The sequence below is a fragment of the Bufo bufo genome, chromosome 2, assembly GCF_905171765.1.
Source record: "Bufo bufo chromosome 2, aBufBuf1.1, whole genome shotgun sequence".
Taxonomy (NCBI): Eukaryota; Metazoa; Chordata; class Amphibia; order Anura; family Bufonidae; genus Bufo; species Bufo bufo.
The window spans coordinates 359,788,526-359,815,709 of NC_053390.1; the positions used below are offsets into that span (position 1 = coordinate 359,788,526).

Consider the following 27,184-nt stretch of genomic DNA (forward strand, 5'->3'; position numbering starts at 1 on the left):
TAAATGAAAAAAGGAAACTAAAACAAGGAATTACAAAATTAAAAACTAAAGAAGGAAGGTATATGGAAGAAGATAAAGAACTTGCTGACTGCCTCAATTAATACTTCTGTTCAGTCTTTATGAAGGAAAATGAAGAAAATGGACCTCAGTTAGGAAAGAAGACTAATGAATCTTTTGATGCATGTGTCTTTACAGAGGAAGAGGTCCTAAGTCAGCTGTCTAAAATCAATACAAATAAATCACAGGGGCCTGATGGGATACACCCAAAGCTATTAAAAGAGCTCAGCGGTGAACTAGCAAAACCATTAACAGATTTATTTAACCAATCACTGGCAACAGGAGTCGTCCCAGAAGATTGGAAATTAGCAAATGTGGTGCCGATTCACAAGAAAGGTAGTAGGGAGGAATCAGGCAACTATAGGCCAGTAAGCCTGACATCAATAGTGGGGAAATTAATGGAAACCATACTTAAGGAGGGGATTGTGGAACATCTAAAATCCCATGGATTGAAAGATAAAAAACAGCATGGGTTTACTTCAGGGAGATCATGTCAAACTAATCTTATAGATTTTTTTAATTGGGTGACTAAAACAATAGCTGGCGGAGGTGCAGTAGACATCGCTTATCTAGACTTCAGTAAGGCTTTCGATACTGTCCCACACAGAAGGCTTATCAATAAATTGCAGTCTTTGGGCTTGGACTCCCATATTGTTGAATGAATTAGGCAGTGGCTGAGGGACAGGCAACAGAGGGTTGTAGTCAATGGAGTATATTCAGACCAAGGTCTTGTTACCAGTGGGGTACCTCAGGGATCTGTTCTGGGACCCATATTGTTTAATATCTTTATCAGCGAAATTGCAGAAGGCCTCGATGGTAAGCTGTGTCTTTTTGCTGATGACACAAAGATTTGTAACAGGGTTGATGTTCCTGGAGGGATACACTAAATGGAAAAGGATTTAGGAAAACTAGAGGAATGGTCAAAAATCTGGCAACTAAAATTTAATGTGGATAAGTGCAAAATAATGCACCTGGGGCGTAAAAACCCAAAAGCAGAATATAAAATCAGTGATACAGTCCTAACCTCAGTATCTGAGGAAAGGGATTTAGGGATGATTATTTCAGAAGACTTAAAGGTAGGCAGAGAATGTCATAGAGCAGCAGGAAATGCTAGCAGAATGCTTGGGTGTATAGGAAGAGGCATTACTAGTAGAAAGAGGGAGGTGCTCATGCCGCTCTACAGAGCACTAGTGAGACCTCATTTGGAGTATTGTGCTCAGTACTGGAGACCATATCTCCAGAAGGATATTGATACTTTGGAGAGAGTTCAGAGAAGAGCTACTAAACTGGTACATGGATTGCAGGATAAAACTTACCAGGAAAGATTAAAGGACCTTAACATGTATAGCTTGGAAGAAAGACGAGACAGAGGGGATATGATAGAAACTTTTAAATACATAAAGGGAATCAACAAGGTAAAAGAGGAGAGAATATTTAAAAGAAGAAAAACTGCTACAAGAGGACATAGTTTTAAATTAGAGGGGCAAAGGTTTAAAAGTAATATCAGGAAGTATTACTTTACTGAGAGAGTAGTGGATGCATGGAATAGCCTTCCTGCAGAAGTGGTAGCTGCAAATACAGTGAAGGAGTTTAAGCATGCATGGGATAGGCATAAGGCCATCCTTCATATAAGATAGGGCCAGGGGCTATCCATAGTACTCAGTATATTGGGCAGACTAGATGGGCCAAATGGTTTTTATCTGCCGACACATTCTATGTTTCTACTAGATTTATATCAGGCTGAAAGCTCAAGGGGAGTGTCTTTTTTGCTGCAGCTATGGGGGCGTGTCTCAGCTCCCTCTATCACAGCTCAGGAGGGCGTGTCTTTTCTGCTGCACCTATGGGGGCGTGTCTCAGCTCTCCCTATCACAGCTCAGGAGGCAGTTGAAGAATGAAACTGAGCATGTGCGGCCATCTCAGTGAGCAGGACAAAGAAATAAGAAAAAAAAAACAGCAGGTGGCGCTATACAGATACATTTTATTGAATAACTCAGTGGCTATGCTAAATTTTTAAATACATGCAATTACAAAAGTATTCAGATCCAGGTGCTGAAAGGTGTAGAATATTTTTTGTGGGACAACCCCTTTAAAACAAAAAACTGCACCAAAAACTGCAGTGATGTTTTTCCAATAAAATGTGTGTCAAGCCACCGTTAGGACTAATGCACGCAACCATATTTTCCATCAGTATGCTTGTATCCGTTTTTAAAATGGACAGCACAAGGACCCATACATTTCTGCAGTCCAAGAATCGCAGCGCAAGTCCTATTCTTGTCCGTATTTGCGGTTGGGAGTGAGACAAATAATGGAATGCACATGAGGCTATCTGTTTTTGAAGGTCAATTTTTTTGCGGACAAAAAATCAGCTATGGCATATGCATGAGGCCTGTGTCTTTTTCACAGATGATAATTTGATTTGTCATATTTTCTAACACAATTCTTTAAAGGAATCCTGTCACCTGGAATTTGGCAATAGAGCTGAGGACATGAGCTGCTAGATCGCCGCTAGCATGTCCGGAATATCCAGTCCCCATAGCTCTCTGTGTTTTTATTGTGTGAGTCCTGTCCCAGAGATGAGTCCAGCGTGAAGGAGGCCAGCACCGCCCCACATCCTCCGAATCTCTTCCTTGCTCCCCGACGTCACAAAGCTACAGCGCCGTAATCTCGTGATGCGCGAGCTAGCGCATGCGCAGTTCGTTCCCTGAGGCTAATGACAGCAGAGGGAAGGAACACTATGCCGACACGGCGCATGCGCTAGCTGGCGCATCGCGAGATTACGGCGCTCTAGCTTTCTTACGTCGGGGAGCAAGTAGGAAAATCGGAAGATGCGGGGCGGTGCTGGGTTCCTTCACGCTGGACTCATCTCTGGGACAGGACGCATTTCAGGTTAATTTGCATATCTATCAAATCGTTTTTTTGACACAATAAAAGCACAAAGAGCTATGGGGACTGGGTATTGCGGATGTGCTAACGGCGATCTAGCAGCCCATGTCCTCAGCTCTATTGCTAAATTCCAGGTGACAGGTTCCCTTTAACCCCTTAAGGACCGGGCTCATTTTCACCTTAAGGACCAGGCCATTTTTTGGAAATCTGACCAGTGTCACTTTAAGTGCTAATAACTTTAAAACGCTTTGACTTATCCAGGCCATTCTGAGATTGTTTTTTCGTCACATATTGTACTTCATGACACTGGTAAAATGAAGTCAAAAAAATTATTTTTTTTGCACAAAAAAATACCTAATTTACCAAAAATTTGGAAAAATTTGCAAATTTCAAAGTTTCAGTTTCTCTACTTCTGTAATACATAGTAATACCCCAAAAAATTGTGATGACTTTACATTCCCCATATGTCTACTTCATGCTTGAATTGTTTTGGGAATGATATTTTATTTTTTGGGGATGTTATAAGGCTTAGAAGTTTAGAAGCAAATCTTGAAATTTTTCCGAAATTTACAAAAACTCAATTTTTAGGGACCAGTTCAGGTTTGAAGTCACTTTGCGAGGCTTACATAATAGAAACCACCCAAAAATGACCCCATCTAAGAAACTACACCCCTCAAGGTATTCAAAACTGATTTTGCATACATTGTTAACCCTTTAGGTGTTGCACAAGAGTTATTGGCAAATGGGGAGGAAATTTGAGAATTTGATTTTTTTGTCAAATTTTTCATTTTAACCCATTTTTTCCACTAACAAAGCAAGGGTTAACAGCCAAACAAGACAGTATCTTTATTGCCCTGACTCTGCTGTTTACAGAAACACCCAATATGTGGCCGTAAACTACTGTACGGCCTCACAGCGGGGCGTAGAGTGAAAGGTGCGCTGTTTGGTTTTTGGTAGGCTGATTTTTATGGACTGGTTTATTTACACCATGTCCCATTTGAAGCCCCCTGATGCACCCCTAGAGGAGAAACTCCCTAAAAGTGACCCCATCTAAGAAACTACACCCCTCAAGGTATTCAAAACTGATTTTACATACGTCGTTAACACTTTAGGTGTTGCACAAGAGTTATTGGCAAATGGAGATGAAATTTGAGAATTTCATTTTTTTGCCTAATTTTCAATTTTAACCCATTTTTTTCACTAACAAAGCAAGGGTTAACAGCCAAACATGACTATCTTTATTGCCCTGACTCTGCCATTTACAGAAACACCCAATATGTGGCCGTAAACTACTGTACGGTCACACAGCGGGGCGTAGAGTGAAAGGTGCGCCGACTGTTTTTTTGACACCATGTCCCATTTGAAGCCCCCCTGATGCACCCCTAGAGTAGAAACTCCATAAAAGTGACCCCATCTAAGAAACTACACCCCTCAAGGTATTCAAAACTGATTTTACAAACTTTGTTAACCCTTTAGGTGTTGCACAAGATTTAATGGAAAATAGAGACACAATTTCAAAATTTCACATTTTTGGCAGATTTTCCATTTTAATATTTTTTTTCCAGTTACAAAGCAAGGGTTAACAGCCAAACAAAACTCATTATTTATGGCCCTGATTCTGTAGTTTACAGAAACACCCCATATGTGGTCGTAAACCGCTGTACGGGCACACGGCAGGGCGCAGAAGGAAAGGAATGCCATACGGTTTTTGGAAGGCAGGTTTTGCTGGACTGTTTTTTTGACACCATGTCCCATTTGAAGCCCCCCCTGATGCACCCCTAGAGTAGAAACTCCAGAAAAGTGACCCCATTTTAGAAACTACGGGATAGGGTGGCAGTATTGTTGGTACTAGTTTAGGGTACATATGATTTTTGGTTGCTCTATATTACACTTTTTGTGCGGCAAGGTAACAAGAATTAGCTTTTTTGGCACCGTTTTTTTTTTTTGTTATTTACAACATTCATCTGACAGGTTAGATCATGTGGTAATTTCATAGAGCAGGTTGTCACGGACGCGGCGATACCTAATATGTATTACATTTTTTTAATTTATGTAAGTTTTACCCAATGATTTCATTTTTAAAACAAAAAAAAGTTTTAGTGTCTCCATAGTCTAAGAGTCATAGTTTTTCAGTTTTTGGGCGATTATCTTAAGTAGGGTCTCATTTTTTGCGGGAGGAGATGACGGTTTGATTGGCACTATTTTGGGGTGCATATGACTTTTTGATCGCTTGCTATTACACTTTTTGTGATGTAAGATGACAAAAAATTGCTTTTTTTACACAGTTTTTTTTTTTTTTTTTTACGGTGGTCACCTGAGAGGTTAGGTCATGTGATATTTTTATAGAGTCGGTCGATACGGACGCGGCAATACCTAATATGTATACTTTTTTTTTATTTATGTAAGTTTTACACAATGATTTCATTTTTGAAACAAAAAAAATTATGTTTTAGTGTCTCCATAGTCTAAGAGCCATAGTTTTTTCAGTTTTTGGGTGATTATCTTAAGTAGGGTCTCATTTTTTGCGGGATGAGATGACGGTTTGATTGCTACAATTTTGGCGTACATGCGACTTTTTTGATCACTTTTATTACCTTTTTTTGGGAAGTAAGGTGAGCAAAATTTCAATTTCATCATAGTTTTTTATTTTTTATTTTTATGGCGTTCACCGTTCGGGTAAAGTAACATGACCGTTTTATAGATCAGGTCGTTACGGACGCGGCGATACCAAACATGTGTAGGGAATGTTATTTTTTTAATTTTTAATCAGTGATAAATGTGTTTTTGGATTTTTACTTTTTTTTCACTTTTTTTTTTACCCAGATCCACTTGGTTCTTGAAGATCCAGTGGGTCTGATGTCTGTATAATACAGTACAGTACAATATATATTGTTCTGTACTGTATTTTACTTACACTGAACAGATCTATGCTTTCAGCACAGATCTGTTCAGCACCATGGACAGCAGGACGCCTGAGAGGCGTCCTGTTGCCATGGGAACCTTCCCCGTCTGCTCAGAACTTCGCAGACGGGGAAGGGTAAGGATGGGATCTGGCGGGGGGCTGTCTGGGAGCTCTCTCCCTCTCCATCGGGGGGCTGCAAAGGCACAGCAGCCCCCCGATCGGAGAGGGAGGGAGCTCCCTCTTACTGTTAACTTTTTCCATACAGCAGTCCGTACGGACCGCTGTATGGAAAGGGTTAAACGGCTGACATCGCATCACCGATGTCAGCCGTTTATACCAGGGTGCCAGCAATGTGCTGGCACCCTGGTATACCCACTCTACACCAACGATTATTCAATGGGAGGCGGGCGGGGGATCGCGATCCCGCCTGCCGCACCGCCCGCCTCCCCCACCGCCCGCAACACCCCCCCTGCACCTCCCACCGGGCTAAAATCATTCAGAGGTGCAGGGGGGGGGTGATAAAAATATATTTTCGGCACACTAAAGTTTCTGATCGCCGCGGTCAGGGACCGCAGCGATCAGAAACAGCAGAAAGCGCAACAAACCGCAGGTCTGAATTGACCTGCGGTTTGTTGCGATCGCGGACATGGGGGGGTCACGGGACCCCCCCGCGCATTTAGCCGAGGTGCCTGCTCAATGATTTGAGCAGGCACCTTGTTGCGATCACAGCCGGCCGGGCGGCAGTGATCGGAACAACACATGACGTACCGGTACGTCATGTGTCCTTAAGGACTCGGGAAACATGCCGTACCCATACGTCATGTGTCCTTAAGGGGTTAAAAAACAAAACTAACTAACTATTTGATATATGGATGTCTGGGGTTTTTGCAGAGAAGCTCTCTGCTTTGGTCCATAGAGTGGGGCCTTCTAAGCTCCCTTAAATCCTATAAAGCCTGACCCAATATTCCATAATTGCTGTGTATCCAGTATTTTACAAACATGTCCACAATACAGTGTTTTTGGAAAATTACTTAATGTTGTGCATATGCAAGGTTTTAATCAAGCAGTGAACTGCTGCTTTGGGAAAGCAGCAATTCATTAGTGGTAAACTTCAGAAACAAGGGTTTGAATACATTGAGGCAGCCTATAAAAGCCTCTTTCAGACGAGCATGTCCAGTGCAAAAAAAGGGGGGAAAACGAACTCTCCTTAGGGAGAGAACACCTTAATCAGTGTGAGGAGACTTAGGCTCCATTCACACGTCTGCAAAATGTGTCCGCATCCGCTCCGCAATTTTGCGGAACGGGTGCGGACCCATTCATTCTCTATGGGGACGGAATGGATGCGGACAGCACACAGTGTGCTGTCTGCAGCCGCAATTGCGGAGCGCGGCCCCGATTTTGGGTCCGCAGCTCCGCAAAAAGATAGAGCATGTCCTATTCTTGTCCGCAGCTTGTGGACAAGAATAGGCATTTCTATGGGGGTGACGGGCTGGTGTGTTGCGGACCCGCAATTTGCGGGTCCACGATACACCACGGACGTGTGAATGTAGCCTTATAGGCCATACATGCTCCTCTGGAATTCTGTGAGGGAAGGGATGCAAATGAACTCTTAACAAGCTCTGCCTCTAGTGCCACCAGATGTAAGGCAGCTATCCTATAAGTCAATATTCAGCTCTTAAAATAAGCCTTGAGACATGACTTGGATATTAAAGGGCTTCTACCACCAGAAATACTGTTATGTAGCTGACTGACATTAGCGATGCGCTAATGTCAGCACTACATAACAGTATGTTTCTAACATTAGTCCCTGCTGCCGTTTTTGTTAAAAAAGCACTTTTATTATATGCTAATGAGCCTCTAGGTGCTATGTGGGTGTAAAATCAGCACCTAGAGGCTCCGTCCACTCACGCTTTATCCCGCCCAGGTCCCCTGTTCAGCCCGCCCTGGTCCTCTTGATTGATGCCACTGTCCAGCAGTGTCCATACCGGTGAATCGCTCTCACACACGGAGCGTGATTCCTGCTCAGGACACGCTCATCTGAAAGAGGCCTAAATCCTGGACAAGTCATTAAATCCATTTACATTAAATGGAAAAATGTTGTTGTAATATTAAAGAGAATATAATAACCCAGCATGGACCAGAATATCCATGATCTAGGGTGCTGATCATTTCTACAAAGATTTGGGGGAAAGCATTAGGACTAAATAGGCAACTCACCAACAGCTACAACATGTGTTTTACCCATTAGGGCGCCTTCACATGTGGCAGAAAATTTGCGACTGAAAATCTGTTCAATTCACCTCAATGGTGCTTGCAGAAATCCATGTGCTTGCTGCCCCATTCAAATAAACAGAACTGATTTTCTGCCACAAATAGGCACCCTTAAAGCACTACACTTGAGTAAGGGCAAACTGAATGACTGCTTTCACGTTGCAGGCCACAACAATCCATTTCAGACAAAGACACAAACATTTTGGTGGTCAGTGGGGTGACCATCTGCAGTGCAGATGGACCGTTTGGCTGTTACAATGTCATGTACAAGTCGTTGGTTTCATCATTGTACATGGGTGAGGTTTAATTCCACCTCCTAGAACATTTTTATGATAGAGCCAAATATGTCTTCTAATTCCCCTGGTAGAACTATGTTCATGAGTAGCTGTAGGTTGCCATGGTAAAGAAATGGTTGTACAAAGTGTCCTCAATACAAGCCGATGTTATGCTATAGCCAAAATGTTAAGCAGCTGCTAAATCCAGATGAGATGTCTGTAATTGTTTCAATTAGGTTATATGTATTCTACTGCAATGTCTCTTTCTGTTACACAAAGCTATTCCAAGAAACAAGCAAATGGTTCTATAATGAATTTGCTGCATTATATATTTTAGGTCAAACGATTGTATCTGCTATTAGCTGAACATTTGCAGTTTATTGCACCATAGGCCTGTAAGACTGAATGTTAATTTTAATATGCGGTTTCTGCCACTGAGTCTGTACTTCAAGTTAACCAGCTTATTTTAAAATTGAAATTTTCTGCATTCCAACCGCCCAGTCCTTCCTAGTGTTAGTAGATGAGTGTATTTTTGCATTGTAGTGTTGGTGTTGAAGGTGCTGCATTTGACGGGACCAAAATTCTTAGGGGCCTGGATATGGTGTACAAAAAAAAACACCTTCTGGCACTAGCACCATGGTTCCTGTCCCTGCCCCTTCTGGTCGCTGCCAGACCACAAGTTTGACATGCACATGGCCTCATCAGTGATGGGTTTCCACACCCTTGAGAATTTTTGTCCGCTCTCAGACAACCATTTCAGGCGATTGGTTCTGACCCGTTGGTTCTTAATTTATTACATGGGTCATTACCCATGCAAAACAGAGGACTTTCACAAAGGGTGTATTCAGACGGTGACTTTCAAATGGCATTAAATCCGCATTGGAAAAAAATGCATGCCGTTTTTGCTCCAGTTTTAGTATGGTTGCAGTATTTACAGGTGTAAGATAAATGTGTCCCAACTGTAAAAACCGCTACCACGTTGGAAACTACTGCAAAGATGCAATGGGATTTTTAGGTAGACATGGATTTTTACCGTTCGGATACGCAAAACACTGATACTGGCCGTGCACATTCCACATTTTGAGCAACGGCTAGTCCGTAATAGAACAGTATTAACGTTGTCCGTAATGTGGGCAATAATAGGACATGTTCTATTTTTTTCCGGAACGACTTGGGACACGGAATGCACACTGAGTCATTTCCATTTTTGCATACGGGCTGCAAAAATAAAAACGAACGGACACAGAAAAGAAATACGTTTATGTGCATGAGCCATAAAGCTGAGGCTACAAGACTACATCCAGATTTTATCACACTGCATAAGTAGCAAAGAAAATAGCTGTCTATAGGGAATGCATTGAGGGGGAATTTATTATGCCCTGTATGCCAGAATTCTGGTCTCAAAAAGTCGCAAGTGGGGCTTTGCCATTTTTTTGGGGATACTTTGCGCAAACATTTTGTGGCTTCTTGAGCACTGTGGCTTCTAGCGCCACCTACAAATTAGGAGTGAAAATTTGGTCAGAATTTCAGAGTAGATCACTCTTATGTCACATTTATAAAGTGTGACTTTAAAAAGTCTCATCTCCACATTAGGCTTCCCCCAGGTGTGCTTTTGCCGAAATGGGCGCAATCACATTGCATTTGCGCCAAATTTATTATTACTGTGCGCCATCTTCATAAATTTGGAACAGATGTGCATAGCAATTCCAGCCTAAAATCGAACCTCTGACACACCTACAATGATAAATTCACCCCTGAGTATCCTGAAAATCACTTCCAAATCGTTGGGGCTGAGTATTGCTAAAGTCATTTAATAGCCATAGATAAAATTGTTGCACCCAAGTGAGTCGCTAGCAATGCTGGCATGTTAGAGCGATTTCCAAGCTACTGCTTTCCTCCATTCAGTAACATGAAAATTTATTGCTAATAAAATCGTTGTGAAATTGCTGCTTAGGCTAGTTTTCCACATGAGATACAACAATCCGTCAGAGGAAAAACCTGCCAGAGTTCTCAGGGTCTGGCCTAGCCATATACTGCCACTCACTGCTGGACCCCATTGACTATAATGGGAACCAGCAAGGATTCGGTCGAATTCCAGCATAAATACCAGGGAGTGGCCAAATCCGGAGAACTATTTCAAGATGTTCTCTGCCATACGAGTGTGGCATTCTCTTCAAACAGCTGGGGTGCCAGCAGTCGGACCCCCCCTCCCCCCCTGATCTGATAGTGATTACCTATCCTGATGGCCAGTTCGCCGTGTTCGCCCGCGAACACATGCGAGCTGCCATCTTAACTGACAAGTCCAGCTATGCACAGGTAAGTCCTTACCTGTGCCTGTGCGTGAGCCGGTCTGAAATGAAATGCGGTCTCCGGGTGCAGGCAGTTCTGAGAACAGCCAGATGAAGGCCCCCGGAGGCTGTTCTCGGAACTGCCTGCTCCCGGTGACCGCATTTATTTTCAGACCGGCTCGCGCACAGGCATCGGTAAGGGCTTACCTGTGCATAGCCAGACTTGTCAATTAAGATGGCAGCTCGCATGTGTTCGTGGGTGAACACGGGGAACTGGTCATCAGTACTACAAAAGCAGACAACCTTTAAGCTACAGTATCTCACAAGTGAGTACACCCCTACATTTTTGTAAATATTTTATTCTATCTTTTCATGGGACAACACAGAAGATAGAAACACTTTGATACAATGTAAAGTAGTCAGTGTACAGCTTGTATAACAGCGTAAATTTGGTGTGCCCTCAAAATAACTCAACACACAGCCATTAATGTCTAAACCACTGGCAACAAAAGTGAGTACACCCCTAAGTGAAAATAGCCAAATTGTACCCAAAGTGTTAAAATTTTGTGTGGCCACCATTATTTTTCAGCCCTGCTTTAACTCTCTTGGGTATGGAGTTCACTAGAGCTTCACAGGTTGTCACTGGAATCCTCTTCCACTCCTCCATGACGACATCACGGATCTGGTGGATGTTAGAGACCTTGCATTCCTCCACCTTCCGTTTGAGGATGCTCCACAGATGCTCAATAGGGTTTAGGTCTGGAGATATGATTAGCCCATCCAGCATCTTTATCCTCAGTTTCTTTAGCAAGGCAGTTGTCGTCTTGGAGGTGTGTTTGGGGTAGTTGCCATGTTGGAATACTGCCCTGCGTCCCAGTTTCCGAAGGGAGGGGATCATGCTCTGCTTCAGTATGTCACACTACATGTTTGCATTCATGGTTCTCTCGATGAACTGTAGCTCCCCACAGCTGGCAGCATTCATGCAGCCTCAAACCATGACACTCCCACCACCATGCTTGACTGTAGGCAGGACACTCTTATCTTTGAACTCCTCACCTGGTTGCCGCCACATATGGTTGACACCATCTCAACCAAATAAGTTTCTCTTGGTCTCATCAGACCACAGGTTCCAGTAATCCATGTCCTTATTCTGCTTGTCTTCGGAAAAATGTTCGCGGGCTTTCTTGTGCATCATCTTTCGAAGAGACTTCCTTCTAGGACGACAGCCATGCAGACCAATTTAATGCAATGTGCCACGTATGGTCTGAGCACTGATAGGCAGACCTCCCCACCCCTTTAACCTCTGCAGCAATGCTGGCAGCACTCATACAACCTCTGGATATGACGTTGAGCACGTGCACTCAACTTCTTTTGTCGGCCATGGCGAGGCTATTTCTGAGTGGAACCTGTTAAACCGCTGAATGGTCTTGGCCATTGTGCCACAGCTCAGTTCAGAGTTGGCAATCTTTTTATAGCCTAGGCCATCTTTATGTAGAGCAACAATTCTTTTTTTGCAGATCCTCAGAGTTCTTTGCCATGAGGTGCCATGTTAAACTACCAGTGACCAGTGTGAGAGCAATAACACCAAATTTAACACACCTGCTCCCCATTCACATCTGAGGCCTTGTAACACTAACGAGTCATATGACATCGGAGAGGGAAAATGGGCAGTTGGGCACAATTTGGCCATTTTCACTTAGGGATGACCAGCGGTTTAGACATTAATGGCTGTGTGTTGAGTTATTTTAAGGGGACATCACATTTACACTGTTATACAAGCTGTACACTGACTACTTTACATTGTATCAAAGTGTCATATCTGCAGTGTTGTTCCATGAAAAGATAAAATATTTACAAAACTGTGAGGGGTGTACTCACTTTTGCGAGATACTGTATGTTTACAGCAGCTTTATGAAATCTAGTACTGCCGCATTTCCATTGACTATAATTTCATTATCAGGAACTCTTAAACTGTGTGGATTTGTCTCCATAGGAGAAGTGCCCACCTGTCCGTTGATTGACAGGGTGGAACATCCAGCCTGGCCGTGACAATCCGGTACATGCATCGAGTGCTGAAGATCAAATTCGGTTTTGGGAGCAGCGACTGCATGTGCACTTCTACACTTCTGGGTAGTGGCGCAAGTTCGGTCGCTGCAACTGAAGTCAAATTTGGGGCCTTGGTGCCTACGTTGCTACTCAGAGCAGTGGTTCAGGGCCCATATTGTTAATGCCAGGCTAGTTCTCCGGCACTTCTTCACTTATGGGGACAGCCCTTCAAGGTGAAGAACTCCTGCTGATGAGACAAATCTATTTGGTAGAATCGACTCACTCATCCATAATCTAGAGGACTTGTTTGCCTATGTTTTGGTGGGCAGCAGCTCATCAAGGATGCATTGCAATAAGCTCTTGCTAACACCTTCCTCCTCACATAAAGCCCCAGAAATACATATGGTATATAGTACCAACCACAATTGTCTTCTCCACTGTCTAAAGAGAGATATAGCTATATATTTCTATGAATTTAGAAGTAGGGATGAATTAAAGGTGTCTGGGCTGCTTCACTATGAGGTCACTACACCAGCACTGATAGGAAGGCAACATGGAAGCTACTCAGCATGTTAGACCAACACTGAATGTAGGTGAAGGTGGACCAGAATAGATAGATAGCAGAGGGCATTACCAGAGAGAAAAATATATCAAACATCAAAAAGTATACAATATTGTATATAAACTCAATAATACTTAATTTGAAATGACCTGTTTATTGCATAGCGATACGTTTTGTGGGATAACCCCTTTAAAAATTAATCTTAAACCTAATATGCGTTAGCTAAACTTGCTTTCAAATGGACATAATGCAGTTGCTTTATTATGGACAGGACAGGATCAGAAGTATTTTGTCCGACTTATTTGATGATGCTTTCCAGACAGTGGTAAATGTCTGGGTCATGTTGTCAATAAAGAACCTAATTAGACACAAAGGGGTTATTAGATGAGTAAGCACTAATTTTTTCACTTTTTCTGTAAAAAAACAACAAAAAACTCATATGTAACAGAGAACAAGTATGCTCTTTGATATGAGAGGAAGGTGATAACATGCACAGCAGCCCATGTTACCCCTTCCCCCGGGGTTTTGGAAAAGTGGTGAGGCTAAAAACTCGCAAATCTTGTAAACTGAGAATTGCAGTAAAAGTTATGATTATTCTATGCCAGAAAACTGCCATTGAAGCTTGATAAATCTCTCCCTATGAGCCTGTCTCCTACAGTGAAGAGACTTCAGCTGCTGCATTCAACTCATACAAGCACTCGCCCATCTCTGGTAGCTCCATAGAGCTAAATAAAGCAGCAGCATGCATGTGCATCCACCACTGCTTTCAAATGGGGAGCAGGGGCCCCAGTTCTCGTGGACGACGGGCCTCCAGCACTCGTACTCCCACCGATCAGGCGCTTTCACACTATTCTGTGGAGAGGGGATCAGTTGTCTTATTGGGACAACCCCTTTTAACAAAAAACTTTCGTGTTTGTAGAGGTTACCTGTTTGTATAGACTTGCTAGGCTATATCTATTTTCTAGATTTTAAGGACGGCTCTCCTTTTCCTAGTGATGTAATGGTGCTCCAAACTAATGATGCACCCTAGTCACATTAAATAGATTCTTGGAGTAGTATATGTGTAAATGGGCACTCATACATTAGGAATCACATAAGATTAATAAAAGACAATTTATTTGGTGCTGAGTACAATAATCAATACTAGATAAAATATAATAAAAAATATAAAAAGTATATAAAATATTCACTGATCGTTAAGCTTGCCACAATAGATTTACAGTGATCTGGTACGCTGCCCTTGAATGGGCTGGTATACCGTAGTAATGGGCAACCTCGGATGGTTAATCAAGCTGGTATCAATAAACTCTTTGGGAAGTGTACGGGATCAACAAATATATCAGAACAATATATAAGAAATCTCTGGATCAACAATATATAGAAATATATTAAAATAAACCTAAAAATAAAGGGTAGTGTCTCTATCTTCTGTAGGAACCGACCGCTATGGTGTCCGGGTAATTGGAGTTGCCAATTATTCTAGAATAATCATTTTATGTACATCAATGAAATATTTGGAACAATATGGCAATTATTTGCTATCCATAGTCCAGTAGAAAGGATGTTATAGTATATTCCAGGGAAATGGTGATTCATATAATAATATATTTCAAAAGTATCTCTATTGTGTTGTAACGGTTTTGCTTAATTATTAATCCAGATGCTCTATTGTGACAAAATGTTCTCCATGAGCCTCTAGAGCACTTATTGGTAGGGGTTATTCCTAATGCTCTATTTTGTTATATATGTTGTACTCACTGTTGTGAGATCTCCATCCATCGGTGGCGTCCCACGTGGTGGTTAGGTTGATAAGCTTACCTCCGTTGGTGTGGTGTAGAAATCTCAGAAGAGAGGTTAGTAATTTCTTACGTAGGTTAGTTGCTGTAAAAGTTCTTTCAGACACTCGTAGTGAGGATCAGCTGGCTATCAGCTCTTTCAAGATCCAATGATCCTTTAGCAAGTATATTACAGCTGGTACACATACTAAGGAGCAAAAAACGCATGAGTACCGAAAAAACGCATGACAACCGCAATAGACCGGGTTTTATGACTTACACCTCAAAATCCAGTCCATCTTTTCCATATATCCTGAGATGTATTGGTATAAAACCCGGCTGTCTTTTCATAGCAAGTGTATTCACTGATGGAGTAAGCAGATACTCCGAAACGCGTTTGGCGTGCTTTACACACTTGCAAACCCGACATAGAAGCCGTGAATATTATGGATAATACCCATTAATGTGGTACATAACCCTATTAGGAAAAATTTGTGAAGCGCTTCACTGAAAAACACAGAGAAGATAGAGGTACACAAGCCCGGACGGCACAATTGGATCTTGAAAGAGCTGATAGCCAGCTGATCCTCACTACGAGTGTCTGAAAGATCCGGGACACGTGGGACGCCGAGCGCACCCAGACCATTACTCGGCAATCCACAGCCCAGTCAGCGGAGATATCGGGGCTGCCGCAGACAATCAGCACGGCACATTACTTCACAAACAGATTCGGAGACTCGAGTTGTGGAACTTTTACAGCAACTAACCTACGTAAGAAATTACTAACCTCTCTTCTCAGATTTCTACACCAACGGAGGTAAGCTTATCAACCTAACTACCACGTGGGACGCCACAGATGGATGGAGATCTCACAACAGTGAGTACAACATATATAACAAAATAGAGCATTAGGAATAACCCCTACCAATAAGTGCTCTAGAGGCTCATGGAGAACATTTTGTCACAATAGAGCATCTGGATTAATAATTAAGCAAAACCGTTACAACACAATAGAGATACTTTTGAAATATATTATTATATGAATCACCATTTCCCTGGAATATACTATAACATCCTCTCTACTGGACTATGGATAGCAAGTAATTGCCATATTGTTCCAAATATTTCATTGTTTGATGGACATAAAATGGTTATTCCAGAATAATTGGCAACTCCAATTACCCGGACACCATAGCGGTCGGTTCCTACAGAACATAGAGACACTACCCTTTATTTTTAGGTTTATTTTAATATATTTCTATATATTGTTGATCCAGAGATGTCTTATATATTGTTCTGATATATTTGCTGATCCCGTACACTGCCCAAAGAGTTTATTGATACCAGCTTGATTAATCATCCGAGGTTGCCCATTACTAGGGTATACCAGCCCATTCAAGGGTAGCGTACCAGATCACTGTCAATCTATTGTGGCAAGCTTAACGATCAGTGAATATTTTATATACTTTTTATATTTTTTATTATATTTTATCTAGTATTGATTATTGTACTCAGCACCAAATAAATTGTCTTTTATTAATCTTATGTGATTCCTAATGTATGAGTGCCCATTCACACACATATCTATTTTCAGCTCTCTTTCCTTCTAAGATGTGGCCAGTTTTTGTAAAAAGCTGCATGAGTTGTTTTTTGGGGGGTTTTTTGTACTTTTTTTGCATTATAGCTAGGTTTACAGTAAATTATATATACTTCTATGCTATTTACAACCATAAATCTCCAGGTACACTGTTAGAAATACTCAGATTTGGACATTACCACTCAAAAGATGTTCAAGATTTATCACAGTGGTTGATGCTAGATGACAAATTTGGTACATCTTTAGACTAACTTTATACCACCTATTAGTTGGCATAGTTTGCACCATACAGTATTTCTGGTGCAATTTTGGTGCACATAGTCAAGTGTTCTTTCCCATTAAGTTATGGTCTTTTCAGGTGAAATCCCGGCCCCTTTAAGAGAGCAGTAGAAAAAGTGTCTGACAATAAATGTGGCACAAGACACTTGCAACCAGACTTCTTGTGTATTTTCATTAGTAAATGACGATATAATAGCCTACGTTTTTGCATTATATTATCAAGAGGGAAATATTGCTTCTATAGTTACCAAAGTATGGTAAATCCAATGCAGTTATGTTGGCAAGAAGTCCTCCGTTAACCATTTGCTACTTCAGACTCCTCCGTCTACTTTTACTTTATGCATCAGTTAAACTGCCACTCATATTTTGTGGTATTTTAATGAAACTGATCTTTTAAGTGATATACAAAAATGAATCAATTAAACCTCTTGCCTTTCATAGAAGTCCTCAACAGAGATTAGCAGCATTCTTGGTAATAAAATATTAAAGATGCTTCAGTTCAGCCATTCAAACTACATTTAGTATTTTAAAGAGGATCTGTCACTATGGAAACCACTCCTCCTGTCTACAAATGCATCCTTACTCATTATTAGAAAAAAATAACTTTTTTAATAAATAAAAACTGAAAAGCTGTGAGTACATATGTATTCACACCGTTTGCTATCCCACAGATGCTGGTTGGCTGCAGGTCAGTACATCCACTTCTTCCATATAAGTGCCACCGTGCACCCTACAGAAATGTTACCCTGATTAACCGATTTAGTGTCTCTAGAAAAAACGCGTCGGGACGCACTGTAATTTGGAGACATCACACTATGGGGAAATTGTCTTACTATACATAGGCAGCATTATATATGGGAGTATATATATTTTTGGATAGGTAGGGATTTTTAGGAGAGGGAACAGCCACCGATAAGTGAGGCCGCCCCTTTGGGGGCGATTACTCCTCTTTTAGGCAGGGACAGTATAGATCAACAGGGATAGTATCCCATTGCCTACAAGCGGATTTGTTCTAGTCGTTTCCTGTGTCCCCCTGGATGGTTCAAAGATCTATTAAATAGCACTGCAGCATCTGGTATTCAAGTACCTCCTCAGAGTGACCTGATGCCTATAACAGTATACCCCTATATTGCGATAATTGTCTCCTTTGCAACATTTGTATTATACACTGCCTGTCCCAAAAAAAAAGTCGCCACCTGGATTTAACTAAGCAAATAGTTATGAGCCTCCTATTGGATACTTACTGCTTGGGCGATTATCTTTTAGCTGGCAACAAGTTATTCAACCCCAAATGGTGCAATGAGTTGCTTCTCATTTCTTAAACAACCAACAACAATGTCGAAAGACACATCTCGTGGTCGTGGAAAAGATGTTAGTCTAGTTGAGAAGGGTCAAATCATTGGCATGCATCAAGCAGAGAAAACATCTAAGGAGATTGCAGGAACTACTAAAATTGGGTTAAGAACTGTCCAACGCATTATTAAAAACTGGAAGGATAGTGGGGACCCATCGTATTCGAGGAAGAAATGTGGCTAGAAAAAATCCTGAATGATCGGGATCGGCGATCATTTAAACGTTTGGTGAAATCAAATTGAAGAAAAACAACAGTTAGAACTCAGGGCTATGTTTAATAGTGAAAGTAAGAGCATTTCCACACGCACAACGCGAAGGGAACTCAAGGGATTGGGACTGAACAGCTGTGTAGCCGTAAGAAAACCACCAACCAGTGAGGCAAACCAGAATAAAGGCTTCAATTTGCTAGGGAGCATAAAGATTGGACTCTGGAGCAATGGAAGAAGGTCATGTGGTCTGATGAGTCCAGATTTACCCTGTTCCAGAGTGATGGGCGCATCAGGGTAAAAAGAGAGGCAGATGAAGGGATGCACCCATCATGCCTAGTGCCTACTGTACAAGCCTGTGGGGGCAGTGCTATGATCTGGGGTTGCTGCAGTTGGTCAGGTCTAGGTTCAGCAACAGTATGTGCTCCAAGAATGAGGTCAGCTGACTATCTGAACATCCTAAATGAACAGGTTATTCCATCAATGGATTTGTTCTTCCCTGATGGCTTGGGCATATTCCAAGATGACAATGCCAGGATTCATCGGATTCAAATTGTGAAAGTGGTTCAGGGAGCATGAGACATCATTTTCACACATGGATTGGCCACCACAGAGTCCAGACCTTAACCCCATTGAGAGTCTTTGGGATGTGCTGGAGAACGCTTTGCGCAGCAGTCAGACTCTACCATCATCAATGCAAGATCTTGATGAAAAATGTATGCAACACTGGATGGAAATAAATCTTGTGACATTGCAGAAGCTTATCGAAACAATGCCACAGCAAATGCGTGCCGTAATCAAAGCTAAAGGCGGTCAAACAAAATATTTTTGTTGGCGACTTTTTTTTGGGGATGGGCAGTGTATATGTATTTATTGTTTTTGATGTGGGAATATTTTGAGTCATCATTATTAAAAGTGACGTTTTAAGGGTAAATATTTTGTTCAGTGACCCTCCTCCATATAGCTACCCAGTTGTGATATAATTATTTCAGTGAGTTTGTGCTATACCGCAGAGCCCCGTTAAATCTATCATATCAAAACAGAAAGAATGTGCACAACTACAAACCTGACAAGCGAAGACCAGTCACCAAAACTCAAAGAACGGGCGAGGAGGGAATTACCCCTAACAATTTTTCCCTAGCTCTGCTTTGAGGAAAGGGCATAACAGTTCGGTCCAAAAACAGCTCTGGCAGTGTAGTGGTGGTGGTGGGTTGATTCAAGCCTTCATATTTCTGGCTCTGTACTTTCACACTTGCCGCAGAGGATTCCGGCAGGCAGTCTGTGGATTCCGGCAATCGGGACGCAAACAGATGGCATTTGTCAGACGGATGCGGATCCGTCTGACAAATGCATTGAAATACCGGATCCGGTATCATCTGGAAAAACTGAACCGGTATTTATTTATTTTTGCATTTTTAAAGGTCTGCGCATGTGCAGACAGGAAATCCGGATCAGTTTTGCCGATACACTTGGGGCCCGATCCGGCATTAATGCATTTCAATGGAAATTAATGCCGAATCCGGCATTCCCGCAAGTGTTCAGGATTTTGGGCCAGAGAGAAAACTGCAGCATGCTGCGGTATTTTCTCCGGCCAAAAAACGTAAGAGGGACTGAACTGAAGACATCCTGATGCATACTGAACGGATTGCTCTCCATTCAGAATGCATTAGGATAAAACTTTTTTTTCCGGTATTGAGCCCCTGTGATGGAACTCAATGCGGGAAAAGAAAAACGCTAGTGTGAAAGTACCTATAGAGAACCAACCAAAAACCACTATATAACACAATATCATGTGTGGACACATAACTACAAACCGGAATCATCAAAACCACACATGCAGTAAAAAGACATCTTTATTAAATCACATCAAAAGACATATTAAACCTACCCCTCCTCCCCTACCTCATGACATTCTAAACTCTTCTCCCCTTACATTCTCTCCCTTCTCATCATATGAGTGGGTAGAGATTTCTTTGGATAATGGCGTATATTGGGGACAGAGCAATCACGAAAGAATGGTTATTTATGCCTATTTTCCTTCTCTTTTTATTTATTTATTTATTTATTTTTCTCCCTTTTTTGTCATTTTGTCTGTTATGTACTAAGCATTATCCAAAAGAGACATGAATCGTTTATTTGGGTCTCATTGTGATCTGTGAGACAAAGCTTACTGTGTATATAACAATATGGCATCGGATATTTTATGTATCACATGTTATCTGTTCAGTGTGTCAAAGTGTATTTTGAAAGAAAAACTGAAAAATAAAGAATATAAAAAAAAAGATATTAAATATAAAAAATAAAAATGTATCCGTACATAAGGTGCTGAGCAAATAACAGGCCCCCCAGTTATTGGTCCACACATGTATCCCGCCAATAGGTGGGGTGTGATTAAGGGGTAAATCTGTCCCCAATATTCCTGTTGAATTATAATAACCCACAATTAGTATACAATCAAGAACATAAGTATTATTCTATGTCAGCAAATGTTTGAACACTTGCAGGTAATATAGATGAATCCCACATTCCTCCACAATAGTCCAAACGGACACACAAGGCTATCCAAATTGCATTGCTTACGGGAGATTGCTCCTGCGTGCTGTGAGTGGCGTCCTACAGTAATGGTGGTGAAATCTCGTGAGAATTTGTAGACTCTCCCTACCAGGTGCACATAAAAACTAAAATCTCGCGTTGAAGGGTGTCGCACTTAGTCTGCATTACCCCAGTTTCCTCGCATACGCGTCGAACCGTGGAGAGCAGACGAAGCGCAATCTGACACCAGGTATTGTGGTAATCTCCGCCCACTGATGAAATCGGGCGCCATCTTTGAATTGGATATTCTGCTCATACCAAACGGGGACATATATTACAGTGTGCCAGATCAAACAGTCAACACTGTGTCCATCAGTGGACTATACCTGGATGAAAGTTTACCACCTACAACTCCCCAAGGCAAAGAAATACACATTGAACGTCAATTAACTATAGGAGAGGGAGGGAAGGGGGAAAAAGGGGGCACGGGGATGGGTAGAAGGAAGAGAGAAGGGAAACCAAATACAGGGAGGACTGAAAATAATAATAATTTTATATATATATATATATATATATATATATATATATATATACCCAACACACTGAAATCAGGCTAAATTAGATACACTTAATTCTATATATATGCACCAAGGAAAACATTTCTCACCTTTTGTAAGTTGTTGAAAGAAATAATTACTAACAAAATCGATCACGGTTAGAGGAGCATCAACACCTAAAATCATAAATAGGGGGCAAAGCTGTTACCTTTGTTTAATCCTAGCGGAGCAATGGTGTTCAGTATGAATATCCATCGAGTTTCTTTTTGGCAGAGAAGTTTTTTCCAATCTCCACCTCTAGGGGGAATAATCACATGATCAATACTAAAGTGAAGGAGGGAACCATCAGAGTTGTGTTTTTCTTTAAAGTGTCTTGGAATCATTAACAAGCCATCCAGATCTTTTGCCGCCTGTATTGCCAGTACGTGTTCTCTACTGTAATTCACCTTTTAAACTGGCGTGACGTCATCCCACATGGGCATATCGCCCAATAGATGACTCCTATAGTTGTACATGTGATTGGATGAGTAATTTTGTATTGTTTCCTACGTGAGGAATCCCAAAAGTACTCAGCTCTGTCTATGTTAGTACATACAACTCATCTACCACATTCTTTGTTTCCCCATGGTGGGCCCCTTGTGCCAAAAATTCACTTTTTTTTAATGGCATAATGGCTTTTAACTAGATGATCTCTCAAGTTTCTCGCTCTTCGATATGTGATTGATGGTTGGGGTGTTAGTATTTTTCCCAATTGTGGGTCGATCCTCAATATTTCCCAGTATTTACTCAGTGTTTCCCAAATTTCCTTCCATCGTGTGTTGAATTCGGTAATGATCCGTATTACTTCTCTCTCGTTCGTCTTCTCTTTCTTGTGGAGTAGATCTAATCTCCTAGATCTCCTCGCTCTTTAATATCCTGCTTCTATCGATCGTGTGGTGTAGCCCCTCTAATAGAATCTTTGGCGTAGTTCCTCAGCCTGCAATTCAAAATTCCGTTCAGTCGAGCAGATTCTCCTCACTTGTAAAAATTGACCAACAGGTATACTCTTAATGAGGTTACCTGGATGGGCTGATCCCGCATGTAATAAGCAGTTCACTGAGGTATGTTTTCTATATAGGTCCGTCACGATCCGACCCTCATCATCAATCTGTAAACTCACGTCCAGGAAGTCCAAACAGGTTGGACTAGTCTTAAACGTGAGCTTAATGTTCATGTTGTTTTTATTGAGCTGTTGTATAAAGGCACCGAAATCTTCTTCGGTCCCCTGCCAGATAATTAACAAATCGTTAATATAATGTCCCCAGTATTGTACTCTACTAGCCATTGGTAGGGAATCCGTCAGGAGGATCTCCCTCTCCCACAGCCCCAGGAACAAATTTGCATACGAGGGCGCACAAGACTCCCCCATTGCGGTTCCCTAGAGCTGCAGGAAGAAAGACCCCCAAACAGAACAAAGTTATGGGTTAAGACGAATTCAAGTAACAGCTAGATGCTTGTTGATATCCAAGGTGGTAGTCTGTAAGAAAAAATCTGCAGCTTTAAGGCCGTCCTTGTGTCTGATTGAGGTGTATAGTGATTCTACATCATATGTCGTGATGATCATGTCCGGTTCTAGCTGTAAAAAAAACTGGTTTCCTTGCGAAGAGATGTACGTCCTTCACTGTAGAGAAATAATCAAAATTTCATGCAGGTGAAAATGACCATCTCTTCCCCAGGATCGAAATTTGATCCTGGGTTAGGGTATGATCGGATAGATTGATTACCTGTGATGGTTGTTAAGTCATATCTTGGCGTATTTTGCCCACTGGCTGTTGGAAGTCCCCAAATTTAGGTTTCTGAAATCGCTTGGGATGTCTCCTTGAGCCTTGAGTGATAGTGCCAGCCTCTTCACTAGTAGCTGTGATTGATGAAACAGATGTTGATCGTGATCTGCTGGCAGATTCATTATTTTTCCAACAGTATACTCGATTGTTCTCCACATCCTGGAGATCTCATTGTTTTTTTTTTTGTTTTAGTAGATTTAATCTAAACTCAAAAAAGCTTCTTCCATCTATTTTTTTTTAAAGTTTTCCAATTCTACAGAGGTAAATTTCTGGGTCAGTTGGTCTACAATGCTTGTAATTTCAACTTTCAATTGAGCCATCATCTTCAAATTGAACTCCACAATTAACTGCATCAGACTCAATGAACACGATCCACATATTTCTTCCCACTTTTTACTAAATTCTTCATCCTCTCTGCCATAGGATGGAAAAGTCTGTACACACAAGCCCCTAGGTATAAGACCTTTTGAAATATATTTTTCAAGGGTTGCTTTGTTCCACCACATTCTTATTCTTCTATGTAGCAAATTTAGGATTAAACAAAGTTTTTTTATATATAGTTTTTTTATGTGATCACATTTCACTTTTTGCACTGAGCACCTGCACTTTATCACTATGCACTGTAGTCACTTTTTATAGTAATTGGACATGGTTGTGTCCCTTAATTTGGGTATTATGTTTTTAATCATGTCAGTTTTTGCTCACATGTATACATTATAATATGAAATATTTCCTGGACACAGAGTACAGTATGGTTAAGAAAATCATGCTTCTGGTATTTTATTAGTGATTATTTCTTTCAACAACATACAAAAGGTGAGAAATATTGTCCTTGGTGCATATATATGGTGCATATATATAGAATTTAGTGTACCTAATTTAGCCCGATTGAAATGTGTTGAGTGTATATATATATATATATATATATATATATATATAATATATATAAAGAAGAAAAAGATATATATATAATTATTATTATTTTCAGTCCTTCCTGTATTTGGTTTTCCTTCCCTCTCTTCCTTTTACCCACTTGTGGAGGAATGTGGGATTTATCTATGATATTACCTGCAAGTGTTCAAACATTTGCTGACATAGAATAATACTTATGTTCTTGATTGTATACTAATTGTGGGTCATTATAATTCAGCAGGAATATTGGGGACAGATTTACCCCTTAATCACACCCCAACTATTGGCGGGACATATGTGTGGACCAATAACTGGGGGGCCTGTCATTTGCTCAGCTTCTTATGCATGAATTAATATACATTTTTTATATTTAATATTCAATATGTATTTTGATGTGATTTAATAAAGATGTATTTTTGCTGCATGTGTGGTTTTGATGATTCGGTTTTGTATTTCAGGCTCTGTAGAAAATAGAGATTATGGTTCTGGTCTTGTTTGAAAGCTCATCTATCTTAGCTTTAAAACAAGACTAGAATCACAGGATTATGTCCTGTACATTGGGAGATATAGCATTTAGAATTTCGATTGGGAGTGACAGCAGTTGAAAGTGACCGAGATATGAATCTTAGCTGTGATCTTAGCTGAAGGGCAGTGGGAGAGTTGACAGCCTGCAGTTCTAGAGAAAAATCGTCCTCTCTCATGATAACGATTATCACTAAAGAGGAATCTAATTTTTTTGCCCTCACACTTTTATGTTGTAAATTTTATGTCACAAATAAATATGGTTCTTGAAATTTGGCATCATCATCGTACTGACCCACAGAATAAAGTTATCATATTACTTATAACACACAGAGAACGCCGTAATTATAAATCTCACAAAATAATGTTAAAACTGCAAGCAGCGTTTTTCTGTCCGTGATGTCGTGCGGAGCAAGACGGATCCGTCCTGATACACAATGTATGTCAATGGGGACGGATCCGTTTTCTCTGACACAATAGAAAACAGATCCGTCCCCCATTGACTTTCAATGGTGTTCAAGACGGATCTGTCATGGCTATAGCAGATATAATACAACCGGATCTGTTCATGACGGATGCATGCGGTTGTATTATTGTAACAGAAGCGTTTTTGCAAATCCATGGCCAATCCTCAAAAAACGCTAATGTGAAGGTAGCCTTATAAGGAACATAAATGTCCTAAATTGTGCTAGTCAAAGCCCATACCTCAGTTCAATTGAGAATCTGTGCTATAGTTTCACCACACTGACATCTGCTCAGAAAGCTGATATACATATCACTGCTGTATTCACACACAATGTATGATCATACAGACATCAGTTATGTGTGTTAGCTTATAAGTATAGAAAAACCATGTATCTCTATGGGGTAATGCTATAGCTTAGAGGTTAAGCTATTGGTTTTTCATGTAGAGATCCCAGGTTTGAATCTTAGGAGAGATTTTGAAGAGCCGCTTTAGTCAAAGCCCATACCTCAGTTCAATTGAGAATCTGTGGCATAACTTAAAGAGGCTCTGTCACCAGGATCAACACTAAGGATCAACAGCGGCTGTACACCAGATCCATCTTGAAGGAGTTGAAGTGGTTTTGCCTGGAACAATGGGCAGAATCCCAATGTCTAGATGTGCTAAGGTAATAGAGACATGCCCCAAGAGACTTGCAGCAAAATGTGGATCCACAAAGTATTGACTTTCAGGGAATGAATACTTATGCACATTAAAGTTCTTTAGTTCTTCTGTTAATTATTACTTGAGTCACAATAAAAAAAACTATTTTGTGCCTTCAAAATGGTAGGAATGTTGTGTTAATCAAATGGTACAATGCACCCCAAAGTCCATTTAACTTCGGGTTGTAATGCAGCAAAACGGTAAAACTCCGAGAGGTGTGAATACTTTTGCAAGGCACTGTAGGTGAAACCACTGATTCTGAAGATGCAGACTTTACACTGGCATTCAGTTGCAGTAAGCCTGCAAAGGATCCCACATGCTGTGGGGAATGCAAGTGAGAAAAAAATGCATCTTTTCACTTTTCCACCCGTTACAGCAGTCTGTGGGGTAAAACGTAGTGACAGATTGTCTTTAAAACAATAAGCAAAAGCTTGCTTCAAATTATTGGAATAGTTTTTTTTTTATCAGTGATTTCTTACTCTTAATTGTGCTTCTTTTTTTTCTACTTCCAACACACAGGATGGAATTTGCCATTGATAAGTTGAAAAGAACAGGGAGCAAAAGAGGAGCCTTTATTCTTCGCTGCAGCCCTAAAGAATTTAACAAGTACTTCCTTACATTTGCAGTAGAGGTAATGCGATGCATATGATGATAACATGCATGGGGCATGGGTTATAGCACTGTAGTCATCACTTGTGTCATCTGTATGAATACTACTAACCTCACTTAAAGGGGTTTGCCCATCTTGGACAGGCTATGCCCCCAATGTCTGATAGGTGCAGGTCCCACCTCGGCGACCTGCGCATATACTTAGAACGAAGCCCGCAAAGTGGCGGAGGGTGCACCACGTCAGTCTCATAGAAAAGAATGGGAAGCACAACAGACAAGAGCAGCCACCGCTCCATTCACTTCTGTGGGGCTCGGCCATTTGCAACAGTCCATATAGAAGTGAATGGAGAGCTGCCACGCATGCACGGTGCGCCCTCCTGCACTTTGTGGGCTCCGTTCTAATTATAGGTGCTGGTTCCAGAGGTGAGACGCACACCTATGAAACATTAGGGGCATATTCTAGCTATATGCCCCCAGTGTCCAAGATGGGAATATACCTATTTAATAATCACAGTATAAAGAGGAGCTTTAACCACTCCCGATAAGTCTGTTTTAGTAAATACTTGTACA

General features: G+C 41.1%; 1 protein-coding gene across 2 annotated transcripts in view; it reads left to right on the top strand.

Annotated features, from left to right (window-relative positions):
* The window catches only part of JAK2 (Janus kinase 2), a 344,639-nt gene that overhangs the window by 255,559 nt on the left and 61,896 nt on the right, over positions 1–27,184 (top strand). For both annotated transcript variants that reach the window (XM_040417135.1, XM_040417134.1), the window contains exon 9: positions 26,525–26,636. In XM_040417135.1, the coding sequence (XP_040273069.1) occupies positions 26,525–26,636 (112 nt within the window). The remainder of the gene's footprint in view (positions 1–26,524; positions 26,637–27,184) is intronic.